The 18,983-nt window shown below is 41.4% G+C and overlaps 1 protein-coding gene across 1 annotated transcript in view; it reads left to right on the top strand.

Moving 5' to 3' along the window:
* Window positions 1-1,800: 1,800 nt before the first annotated feature.
* spata20 (spermatogenesis associated 20) overlaps window positions 1,801-18,983 on the top strand; it is a 64,282-nt gene continuing 47,099 nt past the window's right edge. Inside the window, exons 1-12 of the mRNA XM_085762454.1 lie at window positions 1,801-2,116; window positions 3,407-3,535; window positions 3,607-3,671; window positions 3,864-4,018; window positions 4,111-4,254; window positions 5,537-5,738; window positions 6,509-6,639; window positions 7,123-7,227; window positions 7,792-7,866; window positions 9,560-9,772; window positions 10,054-10,246; window positions 11,825-11,993. Coding sequence (XP_085618580.1) covers window positions 1,917-2,116; window positions 3,407-3,535; window positions 3,607-3,671; window positions 3,864-4,018; window positions 4,111-4,254; window positions 5,537-5,738; window positions 6,509-6,639; window positions 7,123-7,227; window positions 7,792-7,866; window positions 9,560-9,772; window positions 10,054-10,246; window positions 11,825-11,993 — 1,781 coding nt within the window. The 5' untranslated portion in view covers window positions 1,801-1,916. The remainder of the gene's footprint in view (window positions 2,117-3,406; window positions 3,536-3,606; window positions 3,672-3,863; window positions 4,019-4,110; window positions 4,255-5,536; window positions 5,739-6,508; window positions 6,640-7,122; window positions 7,228-7,791; window positions 7,867-9,559; window positions 9,773-10,053; window positions 10,247-11,824; window positions 11,994-18,983) is intronic.

The raw sequence follows: 18,983 nt of genomic DNA, 5'->3' as shown, positions 1-18,983 counted from the left end.
TTGTAACAATCAGACACAAGAACCATGCAAAAGTCATAAATATATCCCTGTGCAACTGCAGGACTTCCAAAATGTAACTGCAATATGTGATGCTTGAGACCCAAATCTTATCTTTGTCCGAGTAGGCCTATAAGTGATTCCATTTTCTCAAATCCAATAAAAAGAGTTCAATCGATTTGGCTGGTGTTTTGTTATTCATGTACAACACACAGGCATGACTCAAAATCTGTGGCAGTGGTAAGCTGCTATATTGTCTAATTCAGATGGCAACCCAGCAAAATAGCCATATGCTGATGCAAATTACACTGACAGTAATTGACACTAATTACAGAGAGACTTACATGCTAATCAGAATAACTGCAATAGATATTTGTACATTCTCCATTAGATTAAAGGACATTTCACTATGATATAGTATCTATTTCTCCCCCAAACTCCACATTCTCTATTCAACACTATTGGTGACTTTTGTGGTCAGACTCCACCAGATGCTTACAGTACATTAGCTAACATTAATTCCTAAGACGTAAGACTGTATAGTAAATCAACAACTTAACTGATTTCCAGCCCCTTGCTGTAAAAACCTATTCTTTATATTCAAATTAACATATTTTTTATCGTAATTTATCTTCATAATGAGCCATTAAAACATCAGTATCTTCAGTTTTATGAAAATGAACCCCAGATTCACCAGTAGGAAATAAAATATGTTATTCATAGTTGTCTAAGAGGAGCATTTCTCCACTTTAAATAGCCTATCATAGGTTTCCATGAGAATGCTGGCTTGCTGTTTAGCAGCTATGCCTGCCATGTTTACTTGGCCCCAGTTTAGTATTTTAACATACAATACAAACATACATACAATATTTGGCAGTTAGCAATTGGTTAATTATCTGAAGCTGGTCATAAACCAGTTGTCTCATTTAAATGAATTACAGTGTGAGTATGTGTTTTTATTCTGCAAATGGAAAACACAAACTGAAATGCATATGAAAAAAAAAGAAAAAAAGAAAAAGAAACAGCTTTATTCAGTCAGCGTTATTAAGGACTTCCATTCTGCCATTGTGATCAGACTTTTCTCAAGGTGATAAATGACTAGGCAGAGAGGCACCCTGAAGAGATCCTCAGCCTGGCTTTATCTCACTTGAGTGGATTTGACAAAAAGACTGAAGAGCCACTTCATATCCATCAACACCTTGTTTGGCACCAATCCTTTCCCCTCAAGTGGATAAGAATACTCAGTTTTCCAAGACATATCTAATCATTAGCCTACACTATAGCCTCTTATACCACTTGCAAAAGGATATCTTTAATGAATCACAACAGGATACCACTACCCTGAAAGCTGGCAGAAAGACTGTTTCATATTTAAGCATGGTGAATTAGAAAAATTTGAATTAGAAAAACTTTGTTGTCCCGCCAAGGCAGGAAATTCATCTTTGGTCTCACTTATAGACAAAACAAATGTGTATGGATGTGTTATAACCATAGACTGTAAGGTTATAACTAATAACATTATGGATAATGCAAAAGGTTTGATCAGAACAGTCAAGTTGGTAGTTTTCTGTGTTGCTTCAGATCAGTGCATGACTTTGACATGGTGATGACAGCTGAACTTTTAACCAGGTTTATTTGTGTGAGACTTGAATGCAGCACTGTCAGATGCCAGAATCAGATGCCAACTATCTGCTTCAGTTTGCTATTGATGTATTCCTCTTTATAGACCATTAATTGATCAGAGGAACCAACACACACCGTCACGACCTAGGGGGCGTTTCCTGGTGCGCCACCCCGTGTCAATGTGCGGCATTGCAATAACGCGCTCAGCTCATGAGTAGAAGTTTTGGCAGGTCAACCAAAGTAGCTAACATTAGCCAGCTGAAGTAACTAAGCATCACACTTGGTGGATTAATAGGATGCTAAGACTAGCGTGGCGCTGGTCGGCGTCCAGAAATAGCCGTGTTGAGCCCGCACGCCGTGTCACTGCGTGTATCTGGGGAGCGGACGGTTGGCAGCAGAGCTCGGGGGGCAACACACGGTGTTTCAGACTCATTCCCCACCCACCGAGCGACAAATCACCGCTGCACCACCTCCAGCCGGCCTGCTGCCACCTGAGGTAAAGCGTCCAGAGGCTATTGGGTTACTATCTCTAACTAACGTTAGCTTTAGCTCTGCGTCACCTGGACAAGCTGACGCAAATATATCTAATTTAGCACCAAAACACATTACATTGACTGTAGTGTTACTTGTGAACGGTGCTTAACGTTATATGCGAAACTCCCATGCAAATAAGACTATTTTATATGTTTCCATACTTGAATATTACGACGAGGCATATGTCTGTGTACGACAAACATTTAGCAATTATTCAAATGCCCTGTGTTTTTATTCGGTACAGTTAGATAAGCTACGAAGTATCATTTGTTATCTGCAATTTGTCATAGCTCTAATGGTTAGCTTGGCTGTGTTTACATTATCATGTAGCTAACCTCTGTGTTGTTAAAATGTAAAAATATAACAGATACGTAGTCTGTATGTTCATAACTATTCAGCCGAATTACAGGACATTGTCTAATATTTCGGATTAGGTGGTCAATCATGTTTTCTTTGGTACAAACATTTGCCAAGAAGCAAAGTCATTTTAAAAACAAGTGATATTGAAACGGAATTCAGCGTGACTCTATAAGCTAATGGCTACAGCGCTGCTAAACATGCCTCTGCTGTTATGCTAGACAGCATGTTCACTGTTTTCATTGGGATGCATCGCATACTGTTAAGGTATTAACACAGTAGCCTAAATGTTGCCTTTTTTGTGGTTTGGTGTTGAAAGATACACGTCATGTGACTGTCAAAGCAGAAAAAAACACAGCTGTTCTAAAAAATATTGATTAGCAATGACTCTCCACTGCATTTAATTACAGTAAGCCACACTAATGAGCATGGATGCTTTGCACAGCCCTGTAGTCCTACATTGTTTGTTGTTTGTGCTTATCCTGCTATATGTCATCGCCAGGCACACAGGATTTTGGACACATTTCTTGTTCTGTGTTCACATTGCATCAGCATTTCAGGCAATGGCAGTTGTGTAATAATGACTCAGTAACATAACCATCAGGAGGGATCATATTCCCTAATTGGCATAGTGTTTTGAACTGGGACAACTGAAGGTAATGCAATTATTTCTTTTATATAGTAGCTAGTGTCATTCTTTATTAACATATCTGAGATTTTTTTCATGAACGCCGGAAGATGTTAAAACACCACAATAACGAATTAAACAACAACAATAAGACAGTTGTTCCTTTGTTACTGTGTTTCTCTAATTCCCAGCTCTGGGATAGGCTACCTGAAATGAAGGTTTGCCAGTAAACACAGATTCACATTACAAGTTTGTTTGTGTCTCTAGTCCAACTGTCTTCATGAGCATGGCATCAGGGGGTGAGGGCCCATCTTCCACTCCTCGCAGACACACCAACAGGTTAGCCAAGGAGAGGTCACCCTACCTGCTACAACATGCACACAACCCTGTTGACTGGTGAGTGAGTTTAAACTACAGAATTGCACACACTCTGAATCTGGTATTACTTAACAAAATCTTTGTATTAGGTACCCGTGGGGACAAGATGCTTTTGACAAGGCCAAGAATGAAGATAAACCAATCTTTCTATCAGGTAAGGGGATGCTTTGATTCCAGATAGCGACATGTTTTTCACTTTGGGAATACTTTACTCAGAGCCTCCTTGTGTTTCAGTAGATAATCACTTTTCACATGATTGCATGCATACTGAATTACTATAGTTGTGTTTGTTTTGGAAGTGAGTCATCTATTTACTGTGAATTTCCGTCTCATTCCAACCCACCAGTGGGCTACTCCACATGCCATTGGTGCCACGTTATGGAGAGGGAATCCTTTGAAGACGAGGAAATTGGCAGAATCCTTAGTGCCAACTTCGTCTGCATCAAAGTGGACCGAGAAGAGAGACCTGATGTGGATAAGGTCTACATGACCTTTGTACAGGTGTGTGTTTACGTTTACATTTTCTCATGCTGATCACTTTTTCTTTCTTCTGTTAACACAGTCTCGTGACTTTTGGTTGCTTGTGTCTACAGGCAACAAGTGGAGGTGGAGGATGGCCCATGAGTGTTTGGTTGACCCCTGAACTTAAACCTTTCATTGGAGGCACCTACTTCCCTCCTAGAGACCATGGAAGAAGACCTGGTCTCAAGACAGTCCTCGCCAGAATCATGGAGCAGGTAAAAAGCTTTTTCTTGTGGAGAACGTCGGTGCCAAACGAGTCTTGAGGTTGCCAAGCAACCAGCACAAAATGTTCCAGCACAGTAGCCCTTAGTAAACCTGCATCTTCTCATTTTTATACCTGGGTCTTGTAAGGATTAAACAAGCAAAATACAACATGTTGTGATGTATAGTAGTGAAGCTTTAAAGGGATAGTTCAACATTTTGGCAAATTGGCCCATTGCCATAATCCCTATATAGTTTTATGAGTAGGTTTGTTACCTTTAATTGTCGGTGCAAGCTATTTTTAGAACAGCGGAGCAGAGCCGCGAGCTGCTCAGAGCTATGCTACGGAGGAGAATGGGAATTTCTTGGTTTCCCTCATCAAATCCACAATCTAACAATTCCAAAACACTCTCGTGGACAAGTTGTTACCTGCACATTCACCACGCTATGAGATAATAACGAGATGTTACAAGGCAGAGTTGTTTTAGAGGTAAATTCATGCAAAACCGCTGATGTGCATTCCTGTCTGGGGCAGTTTTTCGGCAAGCAGTCTCTGCATTTGCCTCGAAAACAACTTTGTCTCATAACGTCCCGTTATTATCTCATAGCGTAGTGAATGTGCAGGTCAGAACTTGTCCACCAGGGCGTTTTGGAGTCGTTGGATTGTGGATTTGATGAGTTTGATGAGGGAAATCAAGAAATCCCATTAGCCTCCGTAGTGTAGCTCTGAGCAGCTCGTGGCTCTGCTCCGCCGTTCTAAAAATAGCTTGCACCGACAAATAAAGGTATGCCACCTACTGCTATGACTATAGGGATTATGGCAATGGGCCTATTTGCCAAAATTTTGAACTATCCCTTTAAATATGCTTGTAGGTGGATCTTTTTTTTTTAACCTTTGGACAGAGCTCTGTTTTAAGTCTTAATGCTGACTTGGAGTAACTGTTCCTTAGCTCCAGCTTCATATTTAATGGACAGGGCAGACAGTGGTATCACTGGGACATAATCTAAGTCCCAGCAGGAAAGACATCAACCAAATGCCAAACTATTCCTTTAAACAATACGTGGATATCTTTGGATTAAATTCAGGATGCATTATGGTAAGTAACATTAGTGGGGAAGAGAAAGTCTTGCAGCATCATACATGAGGACAAAGTAAACAAATCTATCTTATCTTCAACTGTATGCATGTTTACGAAGTACAGTACACGGTACAAGATATTTTGTCATTTTTTTCTCTGCCTGGTGCACCATCTTTGTCATCCTCACATGACGATAAGTGTGATTTATATTCCTCAGTGGAGGAATAACCGCTCAGGTTTGGAGTCCAGTGGGGAGAGGATCATCGAAGCTCTAAAGAAAGGCACAACCGTGGCTGCAAACCCAGGAGATAGCGCTCCCCTGGCCACAGATGTTGCCAATCGTTGCTTCCAGCAGTTGGCCCATTCCTATGAGGAGGAATATGGAGGCTTCAGAGACGCCCCCAAGTTCCCCACACCAGGTACACGCAACATACCATGAAGGGATAGTTCAACATTTTGGCAAATTGGCCCATTGCCATAATCCCTATAGTCATAGCAGTAGGTTCGTTATCTTTAATTGTCGGTGCAAGCTATTTTTAGACCGGCGGAGCAGAGCCGTGAGCTGCTCAGAGATACGCTACGGAGGCTCATGGAATTTCTTCGTTTCCCTCATCAAACTCATCAAATACACAATCCAATAACTCCAAAACGCTCTGGTGGACAAGTTGTGACCTGCACATTCACCACGCTATTAGATAATAACGTAACGTTACGAGACAGAGTTGTTTTCGAGGCAAATGCAGAGACAGCTTGCCAAAACACTGCCCCCAACGGGAACGTGCATCAGCAGTTTTGCATGAATTTACCTCGAAAACAACTCAGTCTGGTAACGTTCTGTTATCTCATAGCATGGTGAATGTGCAGATCACAACTTGTGCACAAGAGCGTTTTGGAGATGTCGGATTGTGTATTTGATAGGCCTGACCCAAAAAAATCGAAACTTGTTCGTTGCCATGGTAATCGATCATGAAGTCCGTGATCGATTGTTTTTTTGTTTTTCCTTTTTTTTCCTTTTTGACACGGTTCTCATCGGCAATTAAAATGAGTAGGCTACTTGGCACCTGTCTGATTTTGGAGATTTGCTGTGTTTTTTTGCCATTACTTTCATTATTTCCGCTACGACCCCCCCGCCCCCGGTCGTCGTCTCACTCTTCTTCTCTTCTCTCTTTGTTTCTTTCTCATGTCGTAGTTAATCTGATGTTCCTCATGTCTTTCTGGTCTGTAAACCGCTCCACCACTGAGGGGGTGGAGGCTCTTCAGATGGCCTTGCACACACTCCGCATGATGGCGCTGGGAGGCATCCATGACCATGTGGCACAGGTTCACCAGTCAATTTAACTGATTTGCAATGCAACATAAAATGAATGGCTACTATTTGTACTTCATTCGATTTTCAATTGATTATTTGTTTTATTCATTTTTAATTCAAAAAAGACAAAGTGTAACCAGTCCCAGCTCCTCCAATGTGAAAATGGCTACTCTGTCATGCCAGATAGTAAACTATACTTGGGGTATGAACTATTTTCAATTTGTGTGGGCTTTGGAACATTGTATTTTCCTCTGTTTAAAGTAAATGATTATCATATTAACTTATATTAATATTGGTAATAATTATAACGTGCTCAATGTGTAGACATATTCCACAAAGAAATGAATAAACAAATGACATTATGGTTTTATTTTGATTTAGAAATGATAAAGTTTGATGACATCAGAGAGGGTCATGTTTCTAGAGCAATCTTGCCAGTGTAACATAGACAAGTGTAACTAATGGGAGCTACACACTCTCTCTCTTTCTCTCAGGGTTTTCATCGTTACTCTACAGATTTCTCCTGGCACGTACCACACTTTGAGAAGATGTTGTATGACCAAGCACAGCTGGCTGTAGCCTACATAACTGCCTCCCAGGTGTGTATATTTGTCTCTATATCTGACACAGTAACTGTTTCTCCATCCCTCTGCCTCTCTGTTATCCAAGTGATTTATCACCATATTACGCTGTCAGCATAAAACCATCGCTATGCGACTTGGCAAACATTTGTTTAGTCTCAGAGTAAATACAAACTCTTGTAATGACAGTGTTGTTGCTGTTGGGTAATTTGTTAGTATCTTTGATTTCCAGTTCTCTCTCAAAAAACCACACACATTTTAAAAAGGAGTAGATTTATTCAATAACAAGTTCCCGTTGCACAAACCAGATATAATGCTGCAATAAATTGTGTAATCTAAATGTCACTTTTTTCTTTTCTAAGGATTGTAGGCTTGGCTGGCCGGTATTTAAGATATACAAAGGTTTATTAGGGTGCAAGGCAAATGCAAATGCAAATACACACGCATAGATGCTGTGCATGTGTGTAATGAAGGTGTTGCTGCAGTTAATATCCTGCATATAAATCACAGTATGGTTAAGGTTACGTTAAGGTTGAATCATGACTCTTAGCAGGTGCATGCTCTGTGTTTCTGCTTTCCCAGGTATCAGGTGAGCAGCAATTTGCAGAAGTAGCTGAGGACATACTGCGCTACGTCTCCAGAGACTTGAGTGACAAGGTGAGTCATCTGTAACCTTATTACCACCTCTTTGTGTGTACATGTGCATGTCTTTGATTTTTTTTTACAAGGGAACCACATGTCCTCACCAATGGAAACAATGTGAAGGGAGCATTAAGAAGACGCAGGAAGTTAGTTAAGTCAGGCTAAGGTTTGGTTTGGTTTGGTGTTAGGATGTGGGTTAGTGTTAATGTTTTGTTTTGGAATGCATGCTGGCAATGGGAAGTCATTAAAAATCGAGCAATATAAACTGTGTGTTGTGCCTATTTTCTCTTTTGAGAAAGTGCTAACATTAGCCATATATCTGACCAAGAAATCCTAAGTGTGTGTTTGTGTGCATTGTGTTCATACATCCTCGAGGGGAAGGGGGTTGGACCCCGGTGACAAATGGCCTCTTAAACCCCTGCTCTCCTCTGTGGGTGAACCCTTTTCCCCCGTTTGATTAATGAGTTGACAGCAGCGAACAGGGCACACAGTTGAAATTACACTCATTGAAATCATTATATTTCTCAAGATTTATTACATAATTATACACTAATGAATGAACACTGCAGAGGTAATTTACTATAGACTTCATGTTTTCTTTGTGCTACAGCAGCTGTGATCTTCTCTTATGGAGGAAGACTCTCAGTTCTCATCATGACTAAAAATATTGTGTATGTTACAGTCAGTCAGACCCTTGAAGTTATTAATTCAATACAGTCAGTTTTATCCAGTTTACTTATCACAAGGAGACGTATCTGTAAAAACAGTTTGTAATGTTTTCTGTGGCTTTGAGAGAACACTGTAAAATCTAAATACGTAGAATATCTGATATTGTCACTTTGTCACTTTCACTGCTTTACCTGTTGAAATGGAAACAGACACCTACTAATATGATTTGACAGCTGCTCCTAGCACGGTTTGGTTTCATATGATGGACAGGGTTAGCTCATCACCTCAGATCACACATGATTATACTTTCATGTAACGTAGCCTACAGGTTTAAGTGAGTCATCGAAAATATATATTTTTTAGCAATTAACAAGAAGAAAAAAAACAACTTGAATATGTTTTTTTTTTTCAAACACATCTTCAGATCAGCACAATATGAAAACTAGTAACTGTTTTTTATTGTTCTGGCTCATCCATAGCCTGTTTTACGAGTTCATTCTGAACCATTAGTAATCTGATTTAAAACTTAATTTGTGGTTTGAATTATTTTCCACAGCGTCATGACTTCACTACAATAAAACACACAAGTCAGTCACAACATAAAACCTAGTCATCTGCTTTAATGTTATGGCTGATGGGTGTGCAGTGACAAAATAAATGATAAGCACAGGATTAACACACAGTGGCATAAGATGAGAAGTAGAGAATTGTACTACAGGCCTGTGGTATGCAGAAACATTTAATAGGTAGAGAGGTCCAAACAAAAGTTATTATGTTGATGCTGTTGGATGAAAAAGTAGTAATGAAAAGTTGTGGTGACCAGCAGGTGTTTTTATTCTTGCTATTTCCGTATTATATATGTATTTCATTTTTAAATAATCTCAGCTCCTTGAAGCCTGATTTCCCTTCTGTTTTTTTCCTGCCTTTACTAAGTCATCCTTCATAGATCAGAGCCAGCTATTATTTTTTTATTTCACAGAAGCTCATCATTAACCTGCAGCTGTCACTCTCCTTCATTTCCATTTATTGTCTGAAACAGTCTGGGGGCTTCTACAGTGCAGAGGATGCAGACTCTGTCCCAGCATCGGGGGGGCGAGAAAAGCGAGAGGGGGCTTTCTGCGTCTGGACGGCCTCAGAAGTGCGGGAGCTGTTGCCAGATGTGGTGGGGGGCACCAGCGGAACCTCCACCCTGGCAGACATCTTCATGCACCACTATGGGGTCAAGGAGCAGGGCAATGTTGAACCAGAACAGGTACTTTTTTTTACATCACAGGGAGCCACTGCTACAGTACTAGTGATTGGACTGGAAGATTAAACAGTGGATGGATGAAAGGACATTTAAAACCACTCTCTATACTGCTGATTTGATTGAATGAACCTGAAAGTAACACCTCATTATGAGCTCATCACTTTTATCTCATCCGGACACTGATTGAAGCTAATAAACCGGGCCACTAAGGCATTAACATGACAGTTGTTGCAGTCACTGTGAGTTCATTTCTGTGCGTGGTCTCCTGTGCTGTGTGTTGCCAGGACCCCCACGGGGAGCTGCAAGGCCAGAATGTGCTGATCGTGCGTTATTCGGTGGAATTAACGGCCGCTCACTTCGGCGTCAGTGTCGAGAAAGTCAATGAGCTCCTGGCCTCTGCCAGAGCCAGAATGGCGGAGGTGAGGAAGGGTCGGCCACGCCCACATCTGGACACCAAGATGCTGGCCTCCTGGAATGGTAAATGTCAAGGCATAGAACATACAGCAACTAGATTATTTATTATTCATAAATGTCATGCCAGAAAGATGTAAATTATTGGCATTACTAATAAGATTGTGGTGTTAAAATATTTTCCCCTTATCTCTGGGCTTAGAATGTGACAAAGAACAGATGTTCCTGCATCTGCTTTGGTTCTCTGTTTGATAGACACATACAGATTAATTAGTCCACTGGACACTGTACTGGATTTTACAGAATGTCTAATGAAAATAAAATGAATTGACAATTAATTTAATTATAACAAACTAATCATAATTAGTTTAAATTACACATGTGCAAGGAGGTGTATACCGATCAGCCATAACATTAAAACAGGTGACTGGTTTTAATGTTGTGAGCCGTGGAGGATAAATTAAACTACAAATTAACTTTCAAATCAAATTAGTAAAGACGTATACACCAATCAGTCACGGCAATAAAACCAGTCACCTGTTTTAATGTTATGGCTGATGGTGTATATGCTCAGTAGCATGACTTAATACCTCCTGCAGCCTGTCCAGATAAGCACTGTTCTTGGTTTGTAAATCAGCTGACCAGGTCAAACAAGGCTGAAGAAACACAAGTGTTTTATTCATGTTGTTCACCTGATTTATGTGAACTCACTCAGTGTGAAAGTCTGCTTTCTGTTTCATCATGTTTGTACCACCCTCCCTCCCACTCCCACAGAGCAGAAGAGAGACAGGTTGACAACTTGTAACTTAAAGTGCAGTAAAAGCTTTTCAACAAGTGTTACAAATCCTTGTAAAATCAAATATGGACAGATACCAACCCCAAACATCTGAGAGTCTGGCCAAAGTATGAGTATATTTTAAATGCATGTAGTCTGGCACTAGCAGCTATTTAGGCATGATATACTCTGTATGTATGGATCTGAGTCTCAGCTTCCAAAGATTTACTCAAGTGTTTATCATTGGTAATGTCAAAAAATGTGTGTAGATTATTATGGAGACAGTAGTTGTCACTTTGCCTGAGTGTAAAAACCACTTTGGACGCTCATCAGCATTGTTTGTCCAGCAGTTTGTCTCAGATGTGATTAAATACAAAAAGAAAGCACGCTACACGCGCGTAAATACACACGTACGCCCACAAATCTCGCTACCAGGCCTGACGTCGCAAGACAGAGTGTATAAGTGAAGTAATGAGGCTCTGCGATCCCAAGAACTTTCCAATTAGACACAGGAGTCTTCTTCTCCTCTCTAATGAAGAAACACCTCCGTTAATCACCTGTTCTCAGCCGCAACACTTTGAAGACCAGACTGTGCCGTCACCAGGCTTTGATACGCTACATGAAAGAAGAGTGGTGGAGGGAACGAGGGAGGACGGGATGGATTTAGAGAGCAAAGAGGGAAGGAATGGGAAAGAACAAGGAAAAGTTCAAAGAGTTCGGAAAATAACTAAGCTAACACCGAGCTGCAGCTACACATTGGCTCCTCGCTGGATAGAAGACTTGTCTTAAGCTGAGCAACAGTCATTTTTTTCTGCCTAATCACCCCACCACGTCCACCAACACCACCTCTGCTACCTCCTCCTCTCCAGGTCTCATGCTTTCGGCCTATGCTCGTGTCGGAGCTGTGCAGGGGGACAAGGCCCTGCTGGAGAGGGCCGTGCAGGCTGGCAACTTCCTGAAGGAGAACCTGTGGGACGCCGAGCAACAGACCATCCTCCGGTCGTGTTACCGTGGGGAACAGATGGAGGTGCAGCAGATGTAAGACACTGATGAAGTTTTTGTATGACTATAGTGTATGAAATACTGTATATAGAGGCCTGTGAAAGCTGTGATTCTAATAGTTGCTTGAATATACTTTGGCATGGAAAAGTTTTGGCACCCCTGGTCAAAATATGTTCTGTTAAAGGGATAGTTCAACATTTTGGCAAATTGGTCTATTGCCATAATCCCTATAGTCATATGGGTAGGTTAATTCCCTTAATTATCATTATGTATGTTGTTTTGATATCAGCAGGGCAGAGACGTGAGCTGCTCAGCAAACACAATGGAGGTGAATGGTACAGGTCCCCTGTCCCTCATCAAACTCATCAAATACACAATCCAACAAATCCAAAATGCTCTCGTGGTGAAGTTGTGACCTGCACATTCACCACGCTATGAAATAATAATGTAACATTACGAGACAGAGTTGTTTTCAAGGCAAATGCATAGCCGGAACTACATTCCAGACACGGCTGCTGGGTGTATTTCAAAAGCGCAAGTAGTTACGAGTATTTGCTTTGTGTGTCGTTATGTTACATAATTATACATGATTATTTCATAGTGTAGTGAATGTGCAGGTCACATGGAGTTGTTGGATTGTGTTATTGATGAGTTTTTAGGAACAGGGGACCTGTACCGTTCACCTCCATTGTGTTCGCTGAGCAGCTCAAAACAACATGCACCGATAATTTAAGGTATATGAACCTACAAATTTTTGTCTTTTCAAAATGACAGAAAAGGGAAAGGGCCACAGCAAAGGTTTGGGCCCCCTGCATATACCTAGTAGTCCCCACTTTGGGAACTATCACAATGTGTAAATAGTAAATATCTGATAACTTGGTCAAAGTTATCTGCGAGCTCAAGTCTCCTGGGTTTCCCGTTCTTTTGCAGGCTGCTGCTTTGTTTCCCTTTTTCACTCTAAAATTGTAGAAAACAAAAGCAATACACTGATATTGCTTCAAATATTGCAAAAGAGTGTTTCATAGTTAACTTTATGCCTTTTGGAGATCATTTCAGCTTGCACTTGCTTAACTGTTCATATCAACAGAAAGTTTGCCCAAGGGTGCCCAAACTTTTGCATGCCACTGTACTGCCTTCTTGAGTCATTTCTGGGGACTTGTTATAGTCAAATGTTTCAGATTGTTTCCACATATTTTGAACTTGTGTTTTGGCTTAAAGTGAAAGAATCCTTTGAAATAACCAACAAATGAAGTCCTTTGTTGCTTTGTGGGTAAAGCTAGTCCAGGGCTTTACATACGTTAGGAAGTGAAGGCCTCGTTTTTGATCTTAAAGGGATAGTTCACCCTAGAATGATATTTCGCTCATTATCTACTCACCCTCATGTTGACTAAGGGCTGGAAGAAGTTTCAGATTCCTCCGTGGCTTCTCTGAGTTACAGGGGGTCTCGGCATAGCAGTGCATGTCCATATAACGGTTGCAAAGGGACACCGGAGCTCTTCGTAAAAAAACACACACAAAAAAACATCCAAATACCTCCATGCTGCTCGTATGTAATGTCCGTCTTGTGCTGAAGCCCCAAATTGCGTAATTGTCCCGAAAAAAATTAAATAAGTCTATATTTTAAGCTTGTTTGTAGCGGAAGCTTCTCGAAGCTCCTCTTCCTGGTCCGTCCAAATCTTGCGTGATTTGCGCCGGCGTCAGTATGCGTCAGTGCGGTTACTGCGAATCACGCGAGATTTGGACGGACCAGGAAGAGGAGCTTCCGCTACAAACAAGCTTAAAATATAGACTTATTTAATTTTTTTCGGGACAATTACGCAATTTGGGGCTTCAGCACAAGACGGACATTACATACGAGCAGCATGGAGGTATTTGGATGTTTTTTTGTGTGTGTTTTTTTACGAAGAGCTCCGGTGTCCCTTTGCAACCGTTATATGGACATGCACTGCTATGCCGAGACCCCCTGTAACTCAGAGAAGCCACGGAGGAATCTGAAACTTCTTCCAGCCCTTAGTCAACATGAGGGTGAGTAGATAATGAGCGAAATATCATTCTAGGGTGAACTATCCCTTTAACCGTCAATTCACCACACGTACATGCCCTTACATCGAAAGAGCTGTTGATTCTGTGATTGTTCCCTTTCATAGTTGCTGCCAAGAAATTGCTCCCTTACACAATTTCAGTCTAAGTAATGGCGGGGGGACAAAAACCCACAGTTCTTGTTCAGTGTGGAAATACATTTTGAGGTTTATCACTGTGCTGCTTTTCCTAGCGTGTTACAGCCACCTGTCAGTGGAAGAGTGTGAAACACTCGGCAGGAATTTAAATGTGTTGCGTGTTTGAAATACAAACAAATCAGAGATCCCCTCGTCAAAACATTTCCCCACAGTGCCACATGTGAACTGGGACTCAAAAAGGGTGTCATTAACTCGTGTCAAGTACCATAATTGGAACTGGCAGCTGATTAAGAGGCCGTTGTGGAAGCTCAAACACCCCAGTCAGTTGTCTTTGGGAGGAATGCATTAATATCAACTTAAATCCCAGATTTAATGATGTAGCATGTTCTGTGAGGAGGAGTTTGACGTTAAATACAGGAGCGCTAAGCAGCTGCACTGTGCTTGGATGACATGTTTACATGTGAACAGGAAACTAGAGCATCGGGATGAATGAGGTTACGGCAGGAAATCAGAGAACACGTTGACATGAACTCCACTAACTCGGTTACTGCAAAACTGTGTTTGCATGCACAAGCCAGTAATTACATTTCACATCTACCCCTCTAGCTTATATTTGAAACAGGATTGGCTTTATTTTAAGTGGATTATAGATGAGCCTGTTGACTGACATATGATGTTCAAGAGTTATTTTCTCCTGGTCAAAGCTTTTGTACCAACAGCACAGCGAGAGGGAACATGTGGTTCTTATTTGCTGTTATTGATAAACCACAAACACTAAATTGTTAACACTTATCCTAGTTTTAGTAATGTCGTTGTTGAGCTAAATATGGTCAAGAAGTAATGTTCCTCCAGCAAAAAATTCTGCTCTAACCAAGCATTGTTTCATTTCTTTCTTTTTGAAAAAAATATATAGTTGGAGCTTTTTTTGCCTTTATTTGACAGTATAGTTGAGAGAGACAGTAAATGGCGAGGCAGAGAGAGGGGGAATGACATGCAGTAAAGGGCCGTTCGATGCAGGATTTGAACCGGGGCCGACTGCAGCGAGGACTGTAGCCTCTGCATATGGGGCACCTGTCAACCCACTGCACCACACAGCGCCCCAAGTATTGTTTTATTTCTTAAAGGGATAGTTCAACATTTTGCCAAAATGGGATTTCTTGGTTTCCCAATTCCATTAGCCTCCATAGCGTAGCTCTGAGCAGCTCGCGGCTCTGCTCTACCGTTCTAAAAATAGCTTGCACCGACAATTAAAGGTAACAAACCTACTGCTATGACTATAGGAATTATGGCAATGGGCCAATTTGCCAAAATGTTGAACTATCCCTTTAACCCAGCAAAAAAGAAACAGTATTTCTTATTTGCATGACATTTTACATGATGTTTAAGAATCCAAACATAAGACCAGGTCATAAACTGCATAGACTCAATGTGTAAAATTGATAATGTTGTTGAAAACCGAACCACTGTAAACAACTGATATCATCCTATTTGCTTTCTGCCCACTGTCAGCCCTTCATTTATGTGCTTCTCTCTGTGCTTACATGTGCAGTATTTTAATACAGTGGAATTTCCAATAATCTATTCTATTCTCATTTGAAATAGTGATTGAAATGTGGTCCATTAAAACTACATGTTAACCTCTGAGCCATTTCCCAGTGGCTAATCTGCCTGGCGAAAATCCTAGTTTCAGAGCTGCAATGTTATCTGACAACATCAGCACACATACATAATTAATTTTGATGCCAATTAATTTTGAATGAGCAATGGCCAATGGGGGAAACTCACATGGCAAGTCAGAACTGTGATCATTTAACTCCATCACTATCTCAGTCAATCCCTCGCGGACATTTGCAATTATAGTGCTGGCTCTGCTGTTGCGGTCCGGCTGATAACCAGGTTACATAAGTATATGTGTTTACTGATTGGCCATTGTTTGCATTCAATCCTGGACCAGACTGAGAATGTACTTGTAGCATCACAACACATGCTCACATAAATACAGCCTCCTGTTGATTGCCCAGGTGTCCTTGTTCTGTTGGCCAGCCTTGCGACCTAGTTAGTGTGAATGAACGAGTGTGTGAAATGCAGGCGAATCAGCAGAAAAATATGCCACGAGTCCCACAACACACATGATGAAATGCGTACAATTTTAAATACACGCATGAACAGAAACACAAGTGTTACCCTAAACACTCTTGGCCTTGTTCCACAGCTTCTGTCTCATTCATAATTGTCTGATTCAGGGTGGTGTCAGCAGTGAGAGTGCTTACCAAGGCCCTTTTCTCAGGTCCTGTTTAGTTTCTATCCATTGGTAAATCACTCATACTGGGAAGTGGGAACATGTGGACTAATTTACCAGGAGTAATGGTAGGTGCTGAGACTAACTGGGTTAATAGGCTGTGGAAGTGTTTGAGGAGCTGATGCAATAGATTTTCCCTGGCCCTCTCCTGGCCTGTGTGATTGAGAGTCTTACTATTGTCTTCTGCAGCAGAGGTGAGGCCTGAGAATGGGAGCACTGAGGCAGGCCCATGGGGATGGGTTTATTTCTTCATTTTCTGCATTTACCAGAGATCAGAGTCCTTTTTCTCTGTAGATTCCGTTGAAATGTGAGTGACAGGTTGTGAACTTTTGTTTTGTTCCGTTTAGAGAATCAATACCCAAAACAAGCCTGCTGAGACCAAGCAAACATGGAAGTGCCAAAAAACTGCAGCTCCACAAAGGCCACTTGAGGCCATGTGAGTCATTGTCTGTGGACTCTCACATTTAATGGCAAACTTTACAGCAGAAACAGACATGTTAACTGCTTCACACAAAATACCATTCTCCTTCATGACATCTGTGCAGAGATGAATCTATAATTATTATTTTTATTTTTTTAATTAAGCCTTAAAGTCATACAGTACATGATTTGGAGTGTGACTGCTTCTAGCGACTCAATGCAACAGTGTTGTTCATAGATGAGTTCTTTCTTTCTTAAATATTGATGCTTTGGCAAAAAATGTTTTTTTGAAACTTTCATGCTAATAAATGGCTTAAAAAGGACTAAGATCTATCAGGATGAGGTTGAACATGCAATGAATGACACGTTGTCACGATCCTATACATCCATGGTACGTACAGTATATTACTGTACTAAAGAAAACCAGTTCAATCTATTTTTAGTCCTTTGACATCAGATTGGTTAAGTATTTGTTCTTATCAAATGGCTATTAACTGAAGGAACAGGTCATTATATTTATGTTGTGACAGCCACCTGAGCATTTAATTGGATCTAAGGATGTAGGTATATTACAAAGACAGGGGATTTCAGAGCTGAACCTGAGGGCAACCCTGTGGAGATGAGATGTGATAAGGACCATTGTCCTTGCCATGACACAGTGAAGGGATTCCCAGTGAGATAGCATTCAAACCAAGAAAGTGCTCGCCCGAGATGCCCAGAGTACAGATAGTAGGATGCGGCAGTTTAGCGTATCAAGGTCTGCTGCTGATAGGCCCTGCAAGATAAGAGCTGAGGACTGAGCTGCAGCTCAGGCTGCTCTAATGGCCTTAGTAACAGACAATATCGCTGATTCGCTGAATAAAGCCCAAATTTGTTTGGATCAAGGAGGCTGATTTGGGAGAGACCTGAGATTGTGATACTTTGATAAGAATGGAAGTAATGAGACCGGTCAGTGTTTCTCAACTTAAGCTGGCTCAAGTCAGAGCTCTGTGGCCATTTTTCTTTTTTACCAGCTTTGTGAGTTGGAGGGGGATACAGGCTCATTTTAAAGGGATAGTTCAACATTTTGGCAAATTGGCCCATTGCCATAATCCCTATAGTTTTAGGAGTAGGTTCTTTACCATTGATTGTTGGTGCAAGCTATTTTTAAAACAGCAGAGCAGAGCCACTAGCTGCTCAGAGCTACGCTACGGAGGCTAACGGAATTTCTTGGTTTCCCTCATCAAACTCATCAAATACACAATCCAATGACTCAAAAATGCTCTGGTGGACAAGTTGTGACCTGCACATTCACCACGCTATGAGATAACAATGGAACATTGCGAGACGGAGTTGTTTTCGAGGTAAATTCATGCAAAACCGCTGATGCACGTTACTGTGGGGGGCAGTTTTTCGGCAAGCAGTCTCTGTATTTGCCTTGAAAACAACTGCCTACATGCACAACTTTTTCAATCAACCGATCCGTTGACCACTTGGTGCCGAGCTGATTACGGATCAACAATGATCCGTTGCACCACTAGTCAAGACCTGAAGTGTCAATAGTGTAGCTCATCCACAAAATCACCCAGTTGTCTTGGATGGTAAATGACAACCACAGGGACTTTTACTGGAACAGTCACTGTGCATGCTACTATAAGAGAACCATTATGAAGCTATTATTATAAAAGTGTCTCAGGGTGCTATGATACGCTACACTGACAAGGCGTTTTATCTTCGCTCTCAGGGAAATGAGTCATGTAACATCGACTATTAAAGGTGTGAATGAAAAGGCTGTTTAATATTTGTTAAAGGCTCTTACAGTTTTTGGTTTGTGTGTCAGCGATGCCCCCCTCGAGGTCTTGTCTCAGGCCGTCATCCCTGTCCTATCCCGTGCGACACGCCACTGTCTACCTTCCACTTATGACTCAGTCTGGCCGAGATAGGCCCAGATACGACTCCTCGTCTCCCCGTGACCTCCACACGCACTTCGTCTCCTCTGAAGCTCCCTCCTCTTCTCAGCTTCTTGATCACCAGCCTCTCCTGACACACTGACACAGCATTATCTGGCTCCCTGTCACCATTCGTTCCCCTGCACTCACTTATACGGGGTGCCGTTGTGAAATCTTGGGTGGGGGGTTTGTTGGGCCGTAG

The sequence above is a fragment of the Trachurus japonicus genome, chromosome 19 (assembly GCF_045865225.1).
Source record: "Trachurus japonicus isolate A0001 chromosome 19, Traja_1.0".
NCBI lineage: Eukaryota > Metazoa > Chordata > Actinopteri > Carangiformes > Carangidae > Trachurus > Trachurus japonicus.
Note: the sequence above shows the minus strand (reverse complement) of the source record. Positions and strands in the feature narration are given on the sequence as shown.